This window comes from Meriones unguiculatus, chromosome 16 (genome assembly GCF_030254825.1).
Source record: "Meriones unguiculatus strain TT.TT164.6M chromosome 16, Bangor_MerUng_6.1, whole genome shotgun sequence".
Taxonomy (NCBI): Eukaryota; Metazoa; Chordata; class Mammalia; order Rodentia; family Muridae; genus Meriones; species Meriones unguiculatus.
Genome location: NC_083363.1, coordinates 56,535,809 through 56,555,147, shown reverse-complemented (window position 1 = coordinate 56,555,147; position 19,339 = coordinate 56,535,809). Strand labels below are relative to the sequence as shown.

At 46.3% G+C, this 19,339-nt stretch overlaps 1 protein-coding gene across 20 annotated transcripts in view; it reads right to left on the bottom strand.

Annotated features, from left to right (window-relative positions):
* Dst (dystonin) overlaps window positions 1–19,339 on the bottom strand; it is a 405,488-nt gene that overhangs the window by 70,232 nt on the left and 315,917 nt on the right. For all 20 annotated transcript variants that reach the window (XM_060369832.1, XM_060369829.1, XM_060369837.1 and 17 more), the window contains 3 exons: window positions 16,948–17,147; window positions 15,128–15,623; window positions 11,863–13,334 (listed from right to left, as the gene is read on the bottom strand). In XM_060369832.1, the coding sequence (XP_060225815.1) occupies window positions 11,863–13,334; window positions 15,128–15,623; window positions 16,948–17,147 (2,168 nt within the window). The remainder of the gene's footprint in view (window positions 1–11,862; window positions 13,335–15,127; window positions 15,624–16,947; window positions 17,148–19,339) is intronic.

Below are 19,339 nucleotides of genomic sequence, written 5' to 3'. Positions count from 1 at the left end.
CTGACCCTGACCCAGAGCAGTACCTGACCCTGAGAGTAAGAGTACAGCAGGGCCAGAGCCTCTGGCCTTGAACATCAGTTTCACTTCAAGCCCACTATGACACAGTCCTCTCCTGAACCTTGAAAATACCTTCACTGAAAGAAGTGGGACTTGGAATTATAACATAAAAGAAGAAAGAAAAACTCAACTCACCAACTAACTTCAGGCGCACAAGTTGTAGCACAGAAGCAAAGAGAATTCAAACAACCAAGTAACGTCTCTTTTCCCAAGATTACCAATCCATAAGTAATGGCTCCCAACAGAGACAAGTTGGAAGAACTTGCAGTCAAAGAATTTGAAAGAATGATTAAACTATGTTCACACAACTCAAAGAGGATCTGAACGTATCCCCAAAGAACAAAAACAAAGCTGAATGAAAAGAAAAATGAATTTATTTCCAAAACATGAAAATAGAATCCAATGAAGATAAAGAATAGCCTGAGAAAATTCAAATTGAAATGATGAAATAATGCTAGAAAGAAAGAAAAAAAAACAAACAACCCAGAAAATCAATTAAATCAAATTAAAAAAAAAAAAAAAAAAAACCTTAGTGAAAAACCTTGCCAACAGAATGGGACACATGAAAGACAGAGTAAGAGATCCTAAAGACAAGGTGGAAGAATTAATCACTCAATAAAAGTCAATGATTACAAACAAAACATGAACAGAACACGAGAAAGCTTTAGGACACCATGAAAAGACCAATTCTTTTAATTCTTCTAATCATAGGTACAGACCAACGAGAAGAATCCTACACCAAAGGCACAGAACAGACTGTCAGGGGTGAATGACTGAAATGGTGGACCCCTGCACACATGGCCCCTCACCCTTGGATCCAGACACACCTATCAGCAACACAACAGCTCCAGTTTCTCTCTGTTCACTAGTCTTCTTGAATCTGCTGTCACAAGTTTTCTAGTGCTCTCTCCTTTTCTGTCCATCCTCTCCAACAGATGGGCCCTGAATTGCTTGTGACATATATAGAATGCACTATATTAGGTTAAAGTCCAAATTCCACAGAAACAGAAGTTACTGTTTCGCAGCTAACAGTGACAGTTCTATATCCTGGGCCTACTATGGTACCTAGAGAGTACAATTAAGTAATATGTACTTAATTGTTATTTGCTGAATTGGTATCAACACAGAAAAGATACATCTATCTTGGGTAGATGCTATCAACCTCATTTATAGATAACAGTTAAGGCAACACATCAATTTTTTCCACAGACAATATAGACATTTACAATGTGGGGCTTGGAGAACATCATGAGAGAAAAAAAAAATCAATTATCTTTAACTCTACAGTAATGGAAATTTTATACAGATATCAAGATATTAAGGTAAAATAACCTTTGGAACTCTGAGTCATTATACTGGAGGATACTGTAAAATAATTAATGGCTGTATAAACAGAACATATGGAAACATAATAAAGGCAGATATATTTAATTAGAAAAGCACTTCAGGAAAAATTATAGGTAGAGTGTGAACAGTAACTGTGACGGATACAGGGGCCAAGGAGACAGTTCCCCAGACCCCGGTCCAGTGCTGAGCATGTTAACTGTAAGGACGGATACATTGGAAGTAGCAAACAAACGAGCCACTGTTTCCTCTGAATGCCCCTGTCCCCTGGTAACAAAAAGTTCAAGCTGCTTTTCCTGCTGAAAATGTATACTGACCTTTCCATGGTGGGGAAGGATTCTGATGCCAAAACAGCGGCTCTAAGAAAAGCTGCACAAAGTGAAGACAGCAGAGGAACCCCAATTGCTGGGGAGAAAAGTTCAGACACTCTCCCAAGTTTTCAAAAAGGTGTAATTTACTAAGTATGTCAACAGAAAACTGCAACAGGGCGGTGACGAAACGCTTTGGCACTGTGAGTCTGTTTCTTTTCTATGGAATGTCCTAAGTTACCACTTTTGGGAGCTAAGTAAGGGCTCCGGCTATGTTCAACAATTAAAAAAAAATGTATGCACAGGGCCAACTGCATTCTTATGTCTCTACAAAGCAAAAGCAGTTCTACACATCAGGTATAAAATCTTCTGTAGGGAGAACATGTTTTGCTAAGTTAAATGAGCAGAGCATTCGCTGCAGGCTCAGGGAAAGGTGTGGACAGTGGGACACAGAACAAGCAGTACTCCGTTACCGCTTACATTTCTCATCTCTGAGTGGTAACAAATACCTATAAAGATCCCCCAACACACAGACACACAGACACACACACACACACACACACACACTCACAGCACATAAACACAGAGGACTTTAAAATAAAAAGAAGTTAACTCTGCGGCAAAGTTTATGAGGAGAGCTGAGGGGAAAGCACCAAAATAGCTGAACTTGAATCTGAGTGGGAAGGAAAAGGAAATTACAGGCTTGACAGACAACCTCCACTCATCACAAGGCTGCACCCTGCACTTTCTTACCTCACCTGAAACTCCAGAGAGTTAGGGTCTACAACGCCTGCAAAAACCCAGCAGCTTCCCTCCTCTCCTGTGTGGGGAGGGCTCCTATAAGTGGAGGTGGGGGAGTGCTTTGCAGACCACAGCGATATAATACTGTGTTTGTTGACTCTTAATAAACTCAATACAACTGCCCTTAAATGGCACTGTTTTAAACCACAACTTGTCCAAACCTAACATTAACCTAAATTAACAGTGGGGAATGCTGAATGAACTGCAACAGCCACTGTCTGGACCACCACAGGACCCTGAACATCTGGGAATGATCGCTCCCCAACGATCCCTAATTAACTTGTTACACCGATGGACTTATCAATTGCTGGCCTCTGGCAGGGTGCTAATCAAAGCCCTCAGATGAATGGTTGCATTTGATCATTATTAAAATCGTTCTTGACTGCTATGAAACAGACCCGCAAGCGGCTGCCACTGTGGTTTTCCAATCCCATTAATTACCTGGACCAACTGGAAGCCATTGCAGACTGTGTCCAATGTTGCTGCCTGGGCCCCTGTTTTTCTGGGCCCTGTTTTCTTTTTTACTGGTATGAGCTGGAGGGAGCGTTTCAGCTGGGCCTCTGGATCACCCTCAGATGCCAAGCTGCGTTCTTCTGGATCATGTTGTGTCAAGAGCATCCCATTTTCTAGCAAAGCTGTGCTACCAAAGTCTACATGCTGCTCCCCTAGCAGCACTGTGGGCGAGGTTTCTAAACCCCAAAGGGGTTCCTTCATACAGTCCCTGCTGTGTGCCGTGACCTGGGCCTCCCCTTGTCTCAAAGTTTTCTCCTGTTCTTCTGAGCTGGAAATCCACTTGTTTTCTCCATCTCTTGGCGCAGCTGATGCACTGCACTTTGTCCTCTCTCTCAGATGGCTCTCCACACAACCGTTTTCCGAATGGGGCACACTCTGACCATTCACACATTTGTTCCCCTTGAGTGAAGAACCACCCTGTGGGATCCTCTGGAAGCTGTCGTCGGTGTGGGCACGTCTACATGACAGCAGCGGGACTTCCTGCTCGCTAACGGAATTAGTAGGAAGAAAAGGCCTATATTGCTCTGGCATATGAATGTCTTCAGCAGATGACAGGCTCCTGATCTGTGGCTGGTCCCCACTCACAATGCCCGGCTTTCCCTCTTTCTCTGCTGGGGGGCTACACAAGCCAGAGTCATCCTCCTCTGAAGTTTGAGAATTAGTACCCCACCTGCACCTGCCGGCCTTTGTAACAGCCTCTGACGCATCAGCAGGTTCAACAGAAGAACTGTCGCTTTTGTTTGCATAATCCACAAAATTGGCTGGGATAAACATCCGCCAGGAGCGCCTGTGCTCTTTCTTCTCTGCCTGAGACTTGGATTTGGGTAAACCTGCATTCCGGATGACATCGCTATTTAGCTTGAGGGCGTCGAAGATCATCTTTTCATCTAGTTTGTTGGCTTCCCGACCTCTCAGCTCAAATATGCTGGAAGAAGAGAGGGCGCCATTGGAGCACAGAGAACTGACGTCCAGCGTCCGGTGCCCGTAGGGCAAGGTCCGATCTGTAAAATGCCTAGAAGACAGGCTGCCTTTGGAGCCTGAGTCTATCTGTTCGTTTAGTCTGACCGTGTCATAGATGGACCGCTGTGGGACATAGCAGTCTTCGATATTCAGGTCCTCTTCTTCCTCACCCTTCCCTACGCACGGAGGGTTCTGGCGTAAACAGTCTGGCCTGCTGAGCGGCTTCCCCATTTTGCAGACAGATAGACAGTCAAAACAAATACAGCAGCTTTTGACACCAAAGGGAAGGGGCAGGGTAAAGTACTTCCCGACAAGGTCTACCTGCGAGCAGAGTGTTGGCAAAGCGTCCATGAAGGCATAAGCAATAAGGCACAGTGTCTGAGGTGTTCGAGGCCATCACCAGTGCAGATGAAGCTCTCCGGGTGCCGGGTTCTAAGAAGTAAAGTGCACCAGACGGAGCATTTAGCTCCCTCCACCTCCTGCTACCCGGGAAAGCTCCCTTTCACTCACTCCCAAGCAGCTGAAAAAAAAACAAAACCTAGCGCACAGCTAACAGCGGCTTAAACACTCTGGAGGTCGCCCCGGTTCTCATCGCAGCCTGATTTTGCCCGCGGCCCCAGATTAAAACTTCCAACTGAGCGGAATGTTAACTTCTTCGGCCGGACTCCCGGCTGACTGTAATCCACTCACAGGAGGATTGCAAAACCCCATGTCCTTTACAGATAAACCGTTCGGCAAACTCACAGAAACGCAAGAGCCGTGTATTGTTCGGATCGGAAGGCACGGAAGAGTTCTTCAGAGGAAAAAAAAATAAGTTTGATGCTGTAAAAAAAAAAGTTAGGTTTTTCTTTTAGCTGGGAGGGGGAGCCGTGTATAAATAAACTCGACCCAAACGGCAGTGTTTCTTCCCATATTAAGCTTCTTTGGAGAGAGAGAGAGAGAGAGAGAGAGAGAGAGAGAGAGAGAGAGAGAGAGAGAGAGAGAGAGAGAGAGAGAGAAAAAAGTCAGGGCAGTGAAAACCCAGCAACCACTGAAGTAGGCGGTCGGAAAGCGAGTCGCTCTACACCAAGTTTCTCCTCCGGAGAATCCCCCGGGTTCTTCTCTGATCTCCCGAAGAAGGCTCGCTCCACCTGAGGCTGCTCCTCCGCGGCGCAGGCGGCGCGCAGCCCGCCGAAGCCCCGGCCGCTGCCCTCGGGCCGGGCAGGCTGCGGCCGCTCCCGCCGGGGCTCGGGCTGCGTCGGGGGCGGCGGGGCGGCGCAGCACAGCCAGCCCGGCGGCATGGATCTGACCGGCCGAGGCCCCGCTACGCCCTCCCGTCCCGCCCGCCCGGCCTCCTCCCCAGCCAGCCCAGAGCCTTTTCCAGGGGGAGGAACCTCCCGGCCCGGAGGCTGTAATGCAACAGCTTGGTGACATCAGCGCCGAGCGGGCCGGGTTCTGCAGCTGGGAGAGGGCGGCCGGGTTCAGATATCCCGGAGGGATCCCGAGGGCAGTGGCAAGAACCTGACACCGGCGCGGCGCAGGGGCGGCCATTCCCACCGCTGGCTCGAGCCACAGCTAAAGGCGAGCGTCGGGGGTGGGGGTGGGGGCTGGGCGGCGGGGTGGGTGGGGGCGCCCAGGTCCCCGTCCTTCAGCCGAAACCGCTCTCCCGTGGCGAGGAATCAGTTCCTGAGGCAGGCCACTTTGAAGTCCAGTGTTTTATCATTCCTCTTTAAAGGCTAATCTCAAAACTGACTCTTCTCCACAGTAAAGGACCCCCACGGGCACCTCGCCCCAACAAGGCTGACACGAATATTTGTAGTTACTAATATCCGGACCCCTTGGGATTAATGCAAGGCCCAGGCAAGCAGCAGGCCTAGAAACTGCTTGCTTAATAAAATCACAGCTACAGATTTTTATCTGTTCAACAAATGTCCTTTTAAAAATACTGTTTTTAAAGTGAGTTCAGCAAGCCAAGCCGTAGCCTTTTTGGCAGAAAAGACAAGAATTATTTAATAAACTCTATTCATTCTTTTATGAAATGAGCAACACTGCCAGGAAAATAGGTGGTTACAGAGGCAGGCGGACTTAAAAAAAAAATCTCATAAAATAATCATTCATGAGCAAAACGGTGCCCCAAATGAAGAAAACAGTTGTGCTGTTCCTCCGAAATATTGTGGGGACACTTTTGTACCTTACGCATCCCAAAGTTGTTTTACAAACCTCCAAGCTGACTTAAAATATGTTCCAAACTAGAACCCCCACTCACCCATCACTAAGTACAGCTCAGTATGTTGTCACCATTAAGTTGAAAAGTACATGTATATGTTACTTTTCATTTGTACATATGTACACACATTTATATGTGTGAGTGTACACATTCATAAAGAAAAAATTAGGTCCAGAATACCCACCAACACCCAAACACTGGTGTCCGTCTTCATGGCCCGGAACTGAAATCGTTCAACAAGCACATGATTCTGGGCGTGACATGGTATGTGCCCACAGCCACCATGCTGGGCTGACTCTGGGGCTGGGAGCGAGCAGAGGTCAAGGGTCCTGCTCTCAAACTCCCACCCAACCAACCCAAAGAAGCAGTGGTAAAGTTTCCGTGAAATCCGGGACGGCACCTTTCTCCAAACAGCCTAAGGTCCTTGCGAGGCTTTTTATAAGGGGCCCCCTAACCCGGCCCCCCTTAGACTGAGTCGCTATCACAGTAATTACCCTAACCCTCTGAAAGGCTGAGCAGAAACCTACACTTGGGATGGGCAGTGTGTCGTAGGTAATTCCTTACTAAACCCCAGTGTTCCAAGGGAGCACGGGGGAGAGGACAGCTTCACTGTCCCTCCCCATCTTCAAGTGTGATGGGAACCAACACAACAAAATGGGCGCAGCACAGCCTGGAAGCAGGAAGCAGTCACCAGGAAATGTGCGCTGGCTGATTACGCATGAGTGTGAATTCTTATCATCTTAGTGATTTCAGCTTATTGTATTCTTGTTAATTACTGTATCATTTGCAGTATATTGAGATCACACGGAAAGCTATATCTTGACTAACGTGTAAGGGTCAAGTTTATGAACAAAAATGGGCTCATCTTTCATCTTCTATTTGTTCTGTGTAGCTAGCTACTCCAAAGGTGATAGTCCCCATGGTTAGTGAACTCAGGATATGTTACACTATACACTCACATTTTCACGAGAGAAAAATACACAAAGCAGTCAGCACCACAATTACCTCACACGTAAACTCACAGTGCTGTTTTCAAGATGTAACTGACCCATGTCATGTCTAGGGACAATCTAGCTAAACTCCCCGCCCTCTGCTAAGACAGGCCCTAGCTGAGCAGCAGCGCCCTGCCGGCTCGCCAGCCTTCTCAAGCAAGTTCCTCTTAAAGGGAAGTCCGCGCAAGTAATCTTTTGACCAAGTGCAACAAACCGCTCTATGAAAGTCATTAAAAGCCGATTTTATAAGCCCCAAACACAGAAATTTTAGACCTGAAAGATTAGAGATGTTTATTACACCATTAAGTGGAAACTGTGGAAATACGAGGTGTATCATCTTGGCCCCACAGCCCTGGATATGGAGGCTAAAGAGAGCCAGGAGCTTTGCGGTTACGACGCTGGCACGGATGGCTCTATCGTTCTCTCTAAGGTGGGCGAGCCGCTAGCTACAGAAAACTGAGGGCGCTCCACAGCTTCTAAGCTAACAGCCACCACAGGAGCGACCGCAGCGTGCGAGCAGTCTTTTCAGCACGCGGCAGCTGCTCACTTCGCTGGGAGGTAACTCAAGAGGAAGCGGCAGAGGGAGTGAGGCTGAACGCCCTGACTGGGTTCGGGGTCTGATTTGGTGCAGACTGCACTCAGCATCCTCAACGAGCACCGCCCTTCCCACGGCGACCTCGGTGCCCACAGCAAGCTCCTGGCCCCTGCAGCCACTTTCCAGGTGGTTACAAAAATCCGCACAGAAGTCAGTGACCTACATAGAAATCTTATTAGAATCTTATTAAACACATGGAAAACTGTGAAAGCTCATGTTTTGTTTTGCTTGTTTTTTAAAGAGCATCAAGCAAGCAAAACCAACACACACATTAATAATCCCATTTAACTTCCTTCAGGGAACAAAAGCCAAGCAGAACCTCGAAATGATCTCCGTGTCAAAACAGGGGTGAAAGAAACAATGCAGTCCTGCCATTAAGATGATTACAGATGTGTGAGAGTGCGTGTGGGAATGTAGATGTGTGTGTGTATGGGTGCCCACACGAGAGAGAGAGAATTATGTGATCTAGCATGCAGGCAGAGGTCAGAAGTCACACAGTAGGAGCTGGTTCTCTCCTTCCGCCACATGGAACTCGGGACATGGGCCTGGTGGCAAAGGTCTTTACCAGGGCAGCCACCTTGCCAGCCCTCACGCTCCTGTCACCGGCCCTTCCAGATTCACAGTGTACGTCGTCCCCTGTGTGACGGAGGAAGGAGGGCGGCCATGTGTTAGGCCAGTATGACAACACGCATTGGCTTAGGCATGAAGGTGGGGTCTCCGAATGCGGAGGAGGGGCTTCTGTCCCGCCCACGCCCACTGGAGGTGCTCTTCCATCAAAAGGACGTAAATGTTACTTCAATGTGGCTAAAGAACATGGCCTTCCCCAAAGCCTGTTCCTCTAGGTACTTCCCACTACGAAGGTATTTTCACCTTAAAAGTTCTGAAGGAAGGAACCGAGCCTGCTGGCCAACAGCCTAACAGAATCCAGTCTCTGGAGATGTGTTCCATACCCAACCCTCTCCTAAAATGGATAAATGCTCACCTTTGATCTTTACTGACCCTGAATACTACTATTAAAACGCTTGGACATTTTAACTTTACCATTAGAAACATGGTGACATCACAGGAGTTGTTTAGGGATCATGCAACCAGTATTTTAGGAAATATGTGTGTAAACTTCCTGGTTTCTTTCTCAAGGGCCGTGATATTTTGCATTTCACTTACCCAATATTCAAATAATGCCTGGGTTAAATAACGCCCACACCTGGACCAGACTAAAGTTATTACAGCGTCCTAACGTGTTCTGCTCTATGTCGCTGATTTCAACTTGACTTAAAAACAATTCTCTGCTCTATGAAACGTTATCTTCATTTTGAAAATAGAATTGCCAGTTCCTATCCACTTGTATCAGAGATGCTTGTGGAGCAAAATGAATTACAAAGGAGGCAGCAAGAGCATTCAGAATGAGCGGGAAGCAGGGTCTAAGTGGGTTTTTTTTGCTGTTGTTTATTTGTTCTGTATCATTTTGCCACAGTATATAGAGAGGTAAGTAAGGATCCAGATTTAGCTGAGATGTGACACTATGTATTAATATTGTCTACTTTCTTTGGTTTTCACTGAAATTAAATCAGTTCAACATTGTGACAATGATTAGGATGATGAATAGATATGACATCACAGGCATCACTGTACATACTGTAGTCAGTTGCCTAAGTGTTTGATAATAAAATGTGAATGCTGGGTGTGGTGACACGCTCTGTAAGTCCCAGCGCTCATGAGGCAAGGCAGCTGGACCTTTGTGAGTTGGAGCCTGGTTTATACAGCAAATTCCAGGCCAGCCAGGTTGACACAGTGAGACCTTGTCTCAAACAAACAAACAAACAAGTGACCATCTATATTACTCAACGTCGCTTTCATTTGGGTTAGGGCTCGAGAACGACAAAGCAGCGGTCTTTCCTCCTGAGCGACAGATAGAATTGACTCTGATATTCAGTCCTTAGAGTTATGACACTGTGCAACAGAACTGAGTCGCCAGAGTAGAGAAGCACAGCAGGAAAGCAAAGCCTTGAATTCCCAACAGTGGGAAAAGGACCTCACTCTTTAGACTTCAATCCAATGACTAGGGAACCCGAAGGTCCAAGAGATCAAACACGTAGTTTAAAAACTGGCATTAACTGAAGAGGCACTGACCTCCTGTCAAACTTCTGTCACCTTCCTCTGAATATCTGATTTAGAATAACAAGTTTCTAGTCATTATATTTGAATTGATATTTTACGCATAAATAAATTTTGTCCTTTTCAAGAAACAAAGTCAAAGCTAACAGCAATTTCTTCAGTTCTGTTTCTTCAGGGAGCAGAAAGACCTGTGGTTAAATCTACTTTACATGGGGTAAATGCTGGGCTTCCCACTGGTACATCATGTGGTAATTAGTGATCGCTAAGTCTCAGCCCTGCTCTCAAGAAGTCCACTGTGTACTGAGAAAAACCATCACAGGAGTTTGTCCGTGACATTAGAGTGAAGGAAAACTACATGGCAGATTAATATCAAACTAGATTACACTTGAAAGCTTATAAAGAAAACAGACCCAGCCCCTCAGTGCTTTTGTTTCAGTCTTAAAAATTATGACGACTGATGACTGGCTTTTCATGCAACAGAAATTATTTCACTTAATCTTCTTAATTTAAAAAAATATTGAAAATAATTTAACAAAAGACCAAGACCTACCAGAAACTGAATTAAGAGCTGTATTATAAGCAAGATCCTTTGTCAATTTAACAGGGAAAGATACAAACACTAAGGTGACGAGATGTCTGGCCCCACCCTACCAGCAGGTACCACACACCGTCTGCAGAGCTCAAGTCCCGCCTGGCAGCCAGTTAACAAAACACTGTTCTCAAGTGGGTGCTCCTGGTGCTCTGGGCTAACATGAACAGTGACAGTGGCTTGCCAAGCAAGCCTGTAACGTAGGCCGCAGGAAAGCCAACAGGAAAACATCCCGGAGGAGGCATCATCTGAGACATGAAGAATGCAGCCGGCATGAGGCATTCCACGGGTTTCACCGGAACACCCAGGCTGTGATAGCATCACCTGCGTGACCTTGCGCGAATCGCCAACCCCATTGGCTTGTGTAACGAGAGGTCTGAACAGCATCCACTTTGCACGGTTGACACTACAAAGTGTGTGACACGGAGCGAACAAGCCGCACACCTGCTGCTTGCTGCCATTATTACGGTTTCACACAGACAAACGGCATCTTTTTTTCATCTCTCTAGCCCCTAGCATCACAGATTTTTAAGCCCTGAAGGGACTGTGCTTCCAAGGTATGTAATGTGTAGCAAGCAGTGGTAACAGGTATTTGAAATTATCTGTTAGAGTTCACTCACATAAGCCCCATTACTAACAACAAGCAAAGGAAACAATATATCAGATGTAAGAACACAACAACGAAGTTCAGAAGTCTATTTAATTTCTAGTTTTTCCCATGGGAAACAGTTGAACCTGGAAATTGAGCACAAGGTCTCACATACTCTACACTGAGAGCCCAGGATACAGTTTTACTACCCTGGTTCTGTTTGGTCTTCCTTTGTTAACGGTGCAATATTTCTATACTAGTCTTTGATGGAAAGCCAAACACATCTCACAAACAGAGCAGAACCTGTGACATCCCTGTTTCCAGGAATGAACCTGCCGCTCTGTACCATGCAATGATGTAGCTTCCGCCCTCACTGTCATAAACAGGCCCAAATCCAAAGGTACTGCAGCAGCCAGTGCTTTAAGGTAACGTTCCATTTATTAAGTTATCCCTGAGGCTGTCAAGTGGCAGGCATGACTTGCTCCAATCAAAAACCACTTCTAATCTCATCAGGCATGAGCAGAAGATTGATATAAAACTGGGATTACGACATGAGACCTCACAATGCGTTTAAAAAAGTATAAACTTTTACAGCAAAGAAGTTCAGAGAAGAAATTAAGGATGAGAAGACCCATTTGATAATTTACCAGGAAAGAAACGGCTGGGAAACCAATGTCTGAAGCAGCGTGCACAAGACAACTTGAGTCACTACACAGCAGAAAATTGCCTTTCCACACTAATTAGAAAGTTCTCTTAATAATAAAAACATTGAGGAAAAGAAAGAGTTCCCTACCTTGAACACGCCGAGCTGCTGGTTAATTGTCTCCGTCTCTGTACCCACGGGGCCCTGCGACTCTTCGTGCTCCTCGGCCTTCTGGAGGAGGGCTGAGAACTCTTCCAGCCTGCGGTGGAACGCCTCCAGCCTCTCCGTGGCACTGTCCACCTGCTCTTCTCTGGCTTTCGCTCGGTCCAGCAGCTTGTGGCACTGCTTGCTCAAGGCCTCTAGGTCCCTTTTGATCCCCATGAGGTCAGGAGAGGTTTCTTCGGTGGCCAGCATCATCTTGCAGGTTTTGTTGGCATTGTCGTTGCTTGCCATGAGGGCTTCCAGTTTTTTCAGAAAGGTCTGGATGGACGCCTTTTGCCTTCGCAGTGTTTCTACGTCTCTCCCGACTGGAGCCATGCTATCCAGCTCGTCATCAAACTCCGTGAACTGAGAAAACATCTCTCGGATGGTATTCTGGAAGTGTCCGATGCCCTGGAGCTTGGTTTCTAAGAAAGAACACTTTTCATCAACCTGTTGGCTTAGTCTGCTGTGCTCTTCAGCTAAGGCGTCTGCCTGCAGAAGCACGTCGGAGGTTCCCTTAGAATCCGTGGCTTCTACCACCAGCTCCTGAGCGAGCGTTTTTGCCAAGTCGACCTGATGCTTCAGGGTCTGGAGGGACTTCTGCTGAGCCTGTAGCATGGTCAGGTGTTTGTTACTGACCGCCTGGGGTCCGAGGGTGTGATGGGCATCCAGCTGTTCCTTTGCACCCAGGAGCTGCCTTTTGGCTTCTTTGGAAACTTCCTGGAGTTCTTTAAACTTCTGGGCCATGTTCTCCAGGGAGACTCTCTTACTTTGAAGCTGTTCGGTGACTGTGTCTACCTTCTGGATCAATGACCTGTTTTCTTCTGTAACTACTTCTTTGTCTACCTCGCAGACACTGAGTAGGCTGTTGGCCGTGTTGTTCAGTTGTTCTACCATACCAAAGTGGTGGTCCATTTCCTTCTGCAGGGACTTCAGCTCAGCGATGGAGCTCTCGGCCTCAGCAGGATCCAGTGAGAACTTCACCTGGTCCAGGCTGTGCTGACACTTGTCAACCCACGGCTGCAGAGTGTCCACCTGCTCTCTGTACTTGAGGGCTTTTTCCAACGAGTGTTTCAGCGTGTCTTCCCTCTCGTTCACCTGCTTCCTGAACCGGTCCCAGCTGGTTTTCATCGTGTTGAGCTGTTGCTGTAAGGCTGCCTTCTCTGCGCCCTGTGTCTTCAGCAACAGGCTCTCGCCTTCTGCAATCGTTTTCTCGTAGATGTTGGACTGCTCGGTGAAAGTTTTGCTGAAGTCTTTCTGAGCGTTAAGTAAGGACTCCAGGACCTCGAGTTTGGCTGACACTGGGGGAGACTTTCTTTGCTCTTCTTTCTTTGCGTCAAGCCAGGCCTCAAAGTCTTTAGACATCTGCTGAAATTGGTGAGAGCTTGCGCAGGCCGACTGAAGGTGCTGAACATGATTCTCTGGAAGTGAAACCACAAACACATTATTTTAAGATTTTAACATTATCTATTTAAAAAAAAAAGAAATACAACCTCTAAAAGATGGTGTACCATGCTCCCAAAGCAGACATATAGCACTGACTAAAAGACCTGTTAAATGAACCTGAGCTGCTGACAGAGGGGGAAAAGGAGAGACACATACATTAGGAAGTAGCTATGAGGGAACAAAGGCCGCAAAAGTACGTAAAAGGAAGGTACAAGGTGTGGATGTAGCCTACCAGGCCTGCTCTCAGACTGGCTTCTCCAGGTCAGAAGGACAAATCAGCAATGGCAGGGTTCTGGGCTGTCTTAAGCATTCACTTCTTATAAAAAAAATATATTTACAATACCGTTTTTTCATAAATATATTTGAATGTTATGTTCCCCTCTCCTAACTCCTTTTGGATCCTCTCCACTTTCTACCCACAATTTCAAGTTATTCTTTCTCTCTCTAAAATAATAATAATAATACATCAAAAAATAAAATAAAATAAACAGCCAGGTGGTGCACACCTTTAATTCTAGTGCTTGGGAGGCAGAGACAGAGGCAGAGGCAGAGGCAGAGGCAGGGAGACCTCTGTGAGTTCGAGGCCAGCCTAGTCTACAGAGTGAGTTCCAGGACAGTTAAAGTTACACTAAAAAACAACTGCCTGCAAAAACACAAAACCAATCAACCAACCAATCAACCAAAAAAGAAAAAGAATACCAGTAAGACAAAAAACAAAACAAAACAAAACACACACACACACACACACACACACACACACACACACCATCACAGGGTCTGTTCTGTGTAGACCAAATACACTCAGGTACAAGTCCTCCCCTGGAGCATTATTGATTTACTCAGTAACACTCCATGGTAAAAAGATGGTTTTCCATTTCCCAGAAGCCATCCAAAAGCTTCTTGATGAGGGGTGGGACTCTGTGTCCACTTCTCCTTCTTGGTGCTTGGATTTTGTCTGGTTTGAGCCTGTGCAGGACTTACATGTGCTGTCAATAACCCATTTCAGACCAAAGACAACCCCCTCCCCCATTTCTCTGGGGGTTTCCATCCTTTGCCAGGTACTCCCAATTCTGAGATCATGCCAGCACGCCAACCCATACAGGTTCTGTGTACTACCCTATGCTCTCTATGTGCCAGAACAGTCTGAAATGGTTGCTATAATCAATATAAAAACTGAACTAATTAAAAAACAAACCAGATATGACCAGAGGCAAGGACTAGAAACTAGCAGGACTTCGGAAAGAGAACAGCCCGGTGAAACGTGTCCTTCTTTGGCAACGTCCTTCATCCACTCCCCGCATTTAATAAGTGTCAATGTGTTTGTCACAGAATTATCACTAGGCGAGTGAGGAAAACAGAGAAATCCACACATTTCTCTAGAAAAGTCTTCTGTGACAGAATCATACAAAGCAATAGTATGAGGAAATGACACAAAGCCTTTAAAATAACGATTCATCATTTTTTTCTGATTAAATAAGGCAATGCAGCACAGCATAAGTGTCTATGTATTATTATTTTTTATAAAAACCAACTCAGAATATCCAGAGTCAAAGCATCTGTAGTGTGTGGACTGTGTGAAGAGCACCTCTCTCTCTTTCTCTGTCATCTGTGCAGAACTTCCAGACTGCCATGGAACTGCTCTCCGTGCCCCTGTGCCCAGAGGGGCAGGGTCCTTTCTCGGCCATGAGTTACCGCCAAGAGCTCAGAAACAGCAATGTAGGGTATCAGTTTCTGACTGGGAAATGGGTATATGAAAAGCGAGACAAACCTGTCTTTTGTTCAATATCCTTAAACGATTTTAAGATGCCCTCCAGTTGCCTACTCAGTTCTGCCTTCAGGAAGCCTTCCTTGACCAGTGCAGACAGGTCCTCGCAGAGTGCCTGTGCCTCTTTGATCTGCTTTGTCTGCTGCCCGATCTCCTGCTTTAGCTTCTGGGCCTCTTCCAGCTGTTGGTTCACGGCGTCAGGCAGCGTGCCTACGGCGAGGCTGCTGCTGAGCCTGTCATCCAGCTCACTCAGGGTGCCCGAGAGACTCCTCAGCAGGCTCTGATACTGTGTGCTTTTGACAATAGCCTGGTCAATCCAGTCACATCTGTCCCTCAGCTGTCCCGTCAGGTTTTCCCACTTCTGGGTCACGGCTACCAGCTGCTCCTTCACAACCCCGTGTAAAGAAGGGTCTTCCCCAGGTCTGCTCAGAATGCTCTGGCCAGCTGCCGTGAGCTGCTCATACTGAGGTTTCCGAGTGTCGAATTCTTGCAGCAGAATCTGGGTTAACCATGAAAATAAACAACGGGTTGTGCAATTAATTAAAGAACACATAAACATAAGCATCCAAACAGATGGAAATGGTACTTACTTCTCTACTTGGCACTAAATTTTGTTTTAATGCTTTCCTACTTTTTTGAGGACACTGTGCAATTATCTGAAACTAATTTAATGAGCCATGGTGCTAACCAGTTAATAATAATATCATGTTGTTTAAAATAACATCACTTTCTAAGGGCGAGAAGAATGACAAAAGCTGTAGCCTGGGCAAATGCTCACTCACGGGAGACACATCTACTGAGCCCGCATCACCGATGCCATGTTTACCTTGCCTGAATCATGCTTTTCTCTTTGCTAGCTTAATAGTCCCTGGCACTCTACAATGGAGAAAATGCAGTGGTGACTGCTTAGTATGCTCAAGCGCTCTAGGCTTACAGTGCTTTTTCTTTATAATGGGCTTACTTGACACAGTCTTTATTATAAAAGTTTTAGACATAAAACCTTATGGCTCAGAATGTAGAGGCTCATCATGGCTGTCATTAGAAATGACCCCAAGATGCCTTCCTTGTGGTATACTTAATCTTTTATTTTATACTTTTTTATCTATTTTTGTAATTATTTACCTATTCATTTCAGACTGCTAAGACTGCAAGCAAATATTTCCTTTTTATCTTTTCATCTTCATTCTCTTTATGTTATGAACAGTTATGAAGCAGAACAGAGAACTCTATAACATGTATGGCTGAAGGAGGCCCTCTCCTCCCTGCTGAGGTCACTGCTCACAGCTGAAACCACAACAGACCGCGAGCTACTCTGCCCGACTTAAACAATATGGATTTTCTTTCCCTCGTGGGCTTTTCTGATGACTAAGACTCACCTAATGTACTGGCCTCTGAGATGCCCTCTGCTCTCTGTCTTCGTCCTTGCCCTCCCTTTGCTCTGCCTTCGTTCAGCACCGAATGCTGTGAGTCTAAGTGGCCAACAAAATGGATAAAGCCTCACAGGATAGTTTATGAACCACACTGAGTACACATAGCAGCGTCGCCATCACCCAGGCGATCACGTTCACCCTGGAGAAGTGCCTGCGGTTTAGCGGGTCTGCAACAACTACAACGTGGTGGAACACACAGAGCATCTGCCAGACACGCTGGCTTCGGATGAATGCTGTGGCCACCTCAGAGCTGTCGTGCTTCGAAACCCCTGCTTTAGACAGTATGCCCACGGCAGGAAGGTCTGTGCTGGCCGCCTAACGTGTCTACACTGAAAACACTTGTCCTGCTTTGTCAAGGGGCTGCGTCCCAGCTGGCCCTCCGGCAACACTCACCTGTACCTGCTGCCTCTGGGTGTGCAGCATATTTGGGTCAATGGACAAGGGTCCGAGAACACTGACCATCAACTCTTTCTCCACGAGCCACTGTCTTAACTGGGCCTCTGTGGTCTGGAACTGGGTTAGATTGTTGGAGGATTCTTCCAGCTTTTGTTGCCTGTCTACCGTTAACTGGTTGAGTTCTTGCCACTTAGTGTCTGAAAGAAAAAGGAGGGAGCCAGCATTTGCTTTTTGTGCATTCAGTATCACCGCTGGAAAACTGTTAACCACGTGAGTCAAAACAGTACAGAGTGGATGGCATTCCTTTCCCCCTTTGGTATTAGGATTTAAACCTAGGGCCACCTGTGAGCTACATCTCCAGCCCTTGTTCATATCTGGTAACTCCCCTTCATATTAGTTCTAACTTTAACGAGGCAAGTATGCGAAATGATGTAGGCACTAGCTGTCAGATCGTGAGCCCGTCATTTGAAGATGTTGGCTACTAAGACATGTGGTCTGGAGAAAGGAGCCATGACCACCTGTACTGTGTGCCTTGACCTCAACAGGGTTGGACTGGAGGGCACTGCATGAAGGGGTTAAGGTGGAGGGGAGTCAGGGGGAAGCAAGCACTGGAGCCCCGAACTATAGAGGTCTGCGGGGGCTCTCTCTCTGAAGGCTTGCTTCTCTGTCAGGATGTTCACAGCAGCTCTCAGAACGCCGACGGTGCTCGTCCACCCCTAGGCCCTGTCATGTTACGTGCGTTTTCCCATCTGTTGTGATGCACAGTTCCTCCAAATGCGCTCCCTCCCACCTTGTAGCCTGATCATGGCCCCTATGGGCCTGAGGCTCTTTTTCCTAATAATGCTCATTCTAAGTCTCAGCTTCCTCCTCCACAAACCAACCCAACTTGCAGTTTCGTCTCTGTTATAACATTATAGATGTGGTAATTGTGTATTAAGTAAATGAAACCTGAACCTCAGGTTCCTGTGATTTCACATCCTTTCTAAAAGTCCTGTGCACTCAATAAAGTGTGTGTGCATGTGTGTGTTTCCTGGTACTGAACCTAGAGCTTTGTGAATACTAGGCAAGTTCCCTATTGTTGAGCAACACCACAACCATGAGTCTCAAAACAAAACAAAACAAAACAAAACAAAACAAAACAAAACAAAACAAAACAAAGCCTCCATTATTTCTAGGCCAATGGCTTCCAGACTTGAATGTTTTCCCTCAAGTATTCTATTAAATTCGCTCAGTGTCAAACAACTATTGCAAGGCTACAGTGTGAAATCGCAGCAGCCCTGTGAAAGGGCGTGTCTAACCTTATGATGGTGTCATGACACTGACTTTTTTATTTTAATTTTTTAATTATTATTTTTTTATTTTTATTTTTATTTTTATTAATTACATGACACTGACTTCTAAAAGTTCACACTTGAGAACTGGGCAATGAAGTAGCAAAGAAAAATCAGACAGACAAAAATGCCACTCACCATATTTTAAAAGTTTATGATTCTGTGTTGTACTGCACTCATAGCTATCACAGGGAGCATTAATTATCTTCCTCTAAAGACTGATATGTTTGTTCCTGCTTTTATATGACTTTCAAAGGTCATCCTCTCTTTCCTTTCAGTAATTCAGAATGACTTTTTAAAAGATTTTATTTTGAATTCTCTGTCTGTCTCTCTGTGGGGTGTGATGGGGTTATGTGAATGTGAGAGCAGGTGCCCTCTGAGGCCGGAGGTGCTGGATCCTCCTGGAACTAGAATTACAGGTGGTTGGAGCTGCCTGATTTGGGTGCTGAGACCTGAACTCAGGTCCTCTGCAAGAGCAGTATGTACTCTTAGCCACTGAGCCTGCAGGGATCCATGGAGTTAGCTTTGGCCTGGCTGCTTTGAGAGGCATGTGTCAGTGGATTTTCAGTTAGGGACCACGGCTCCTGGGGCACAGTGCACCTTCCATTTCCTGAGAGGGCGGGTCACTCCCTCAGGCAGTGAATGGATCAGTCTGCCTTGTGTGTCCCTTGGTAGTCAAGGCGGCACGGAAACTTGACAGGACAATTGGTCTTAGACATTAATCTTCAAACTTGCAAACTTCACTGTAACCCTGGCAAGTACAACTGTATTGATCCTGGCATTTGCCACTATATTCTGATTCTGATGGCTCTCAACAAAACGGTCTTGCTGTGGCTCCTTCAACCGAAGCTTGTTCCATTCCTTGTGGCCATATCAGGTGACCATGGCCCAGTAAGTAAGTGCAGGCACTTACGATGGCCTCATGACCTCTCCTGCCATACCATCAGGCCTCAAGGCCGTCTTTGATATGCTCTACTATGGCCTACATCATGCTTTTCTCAGAGCACAGTGCTTCCCAACTCAGCTGCTACGGAACCAACCACACTGGCCTGATGCAG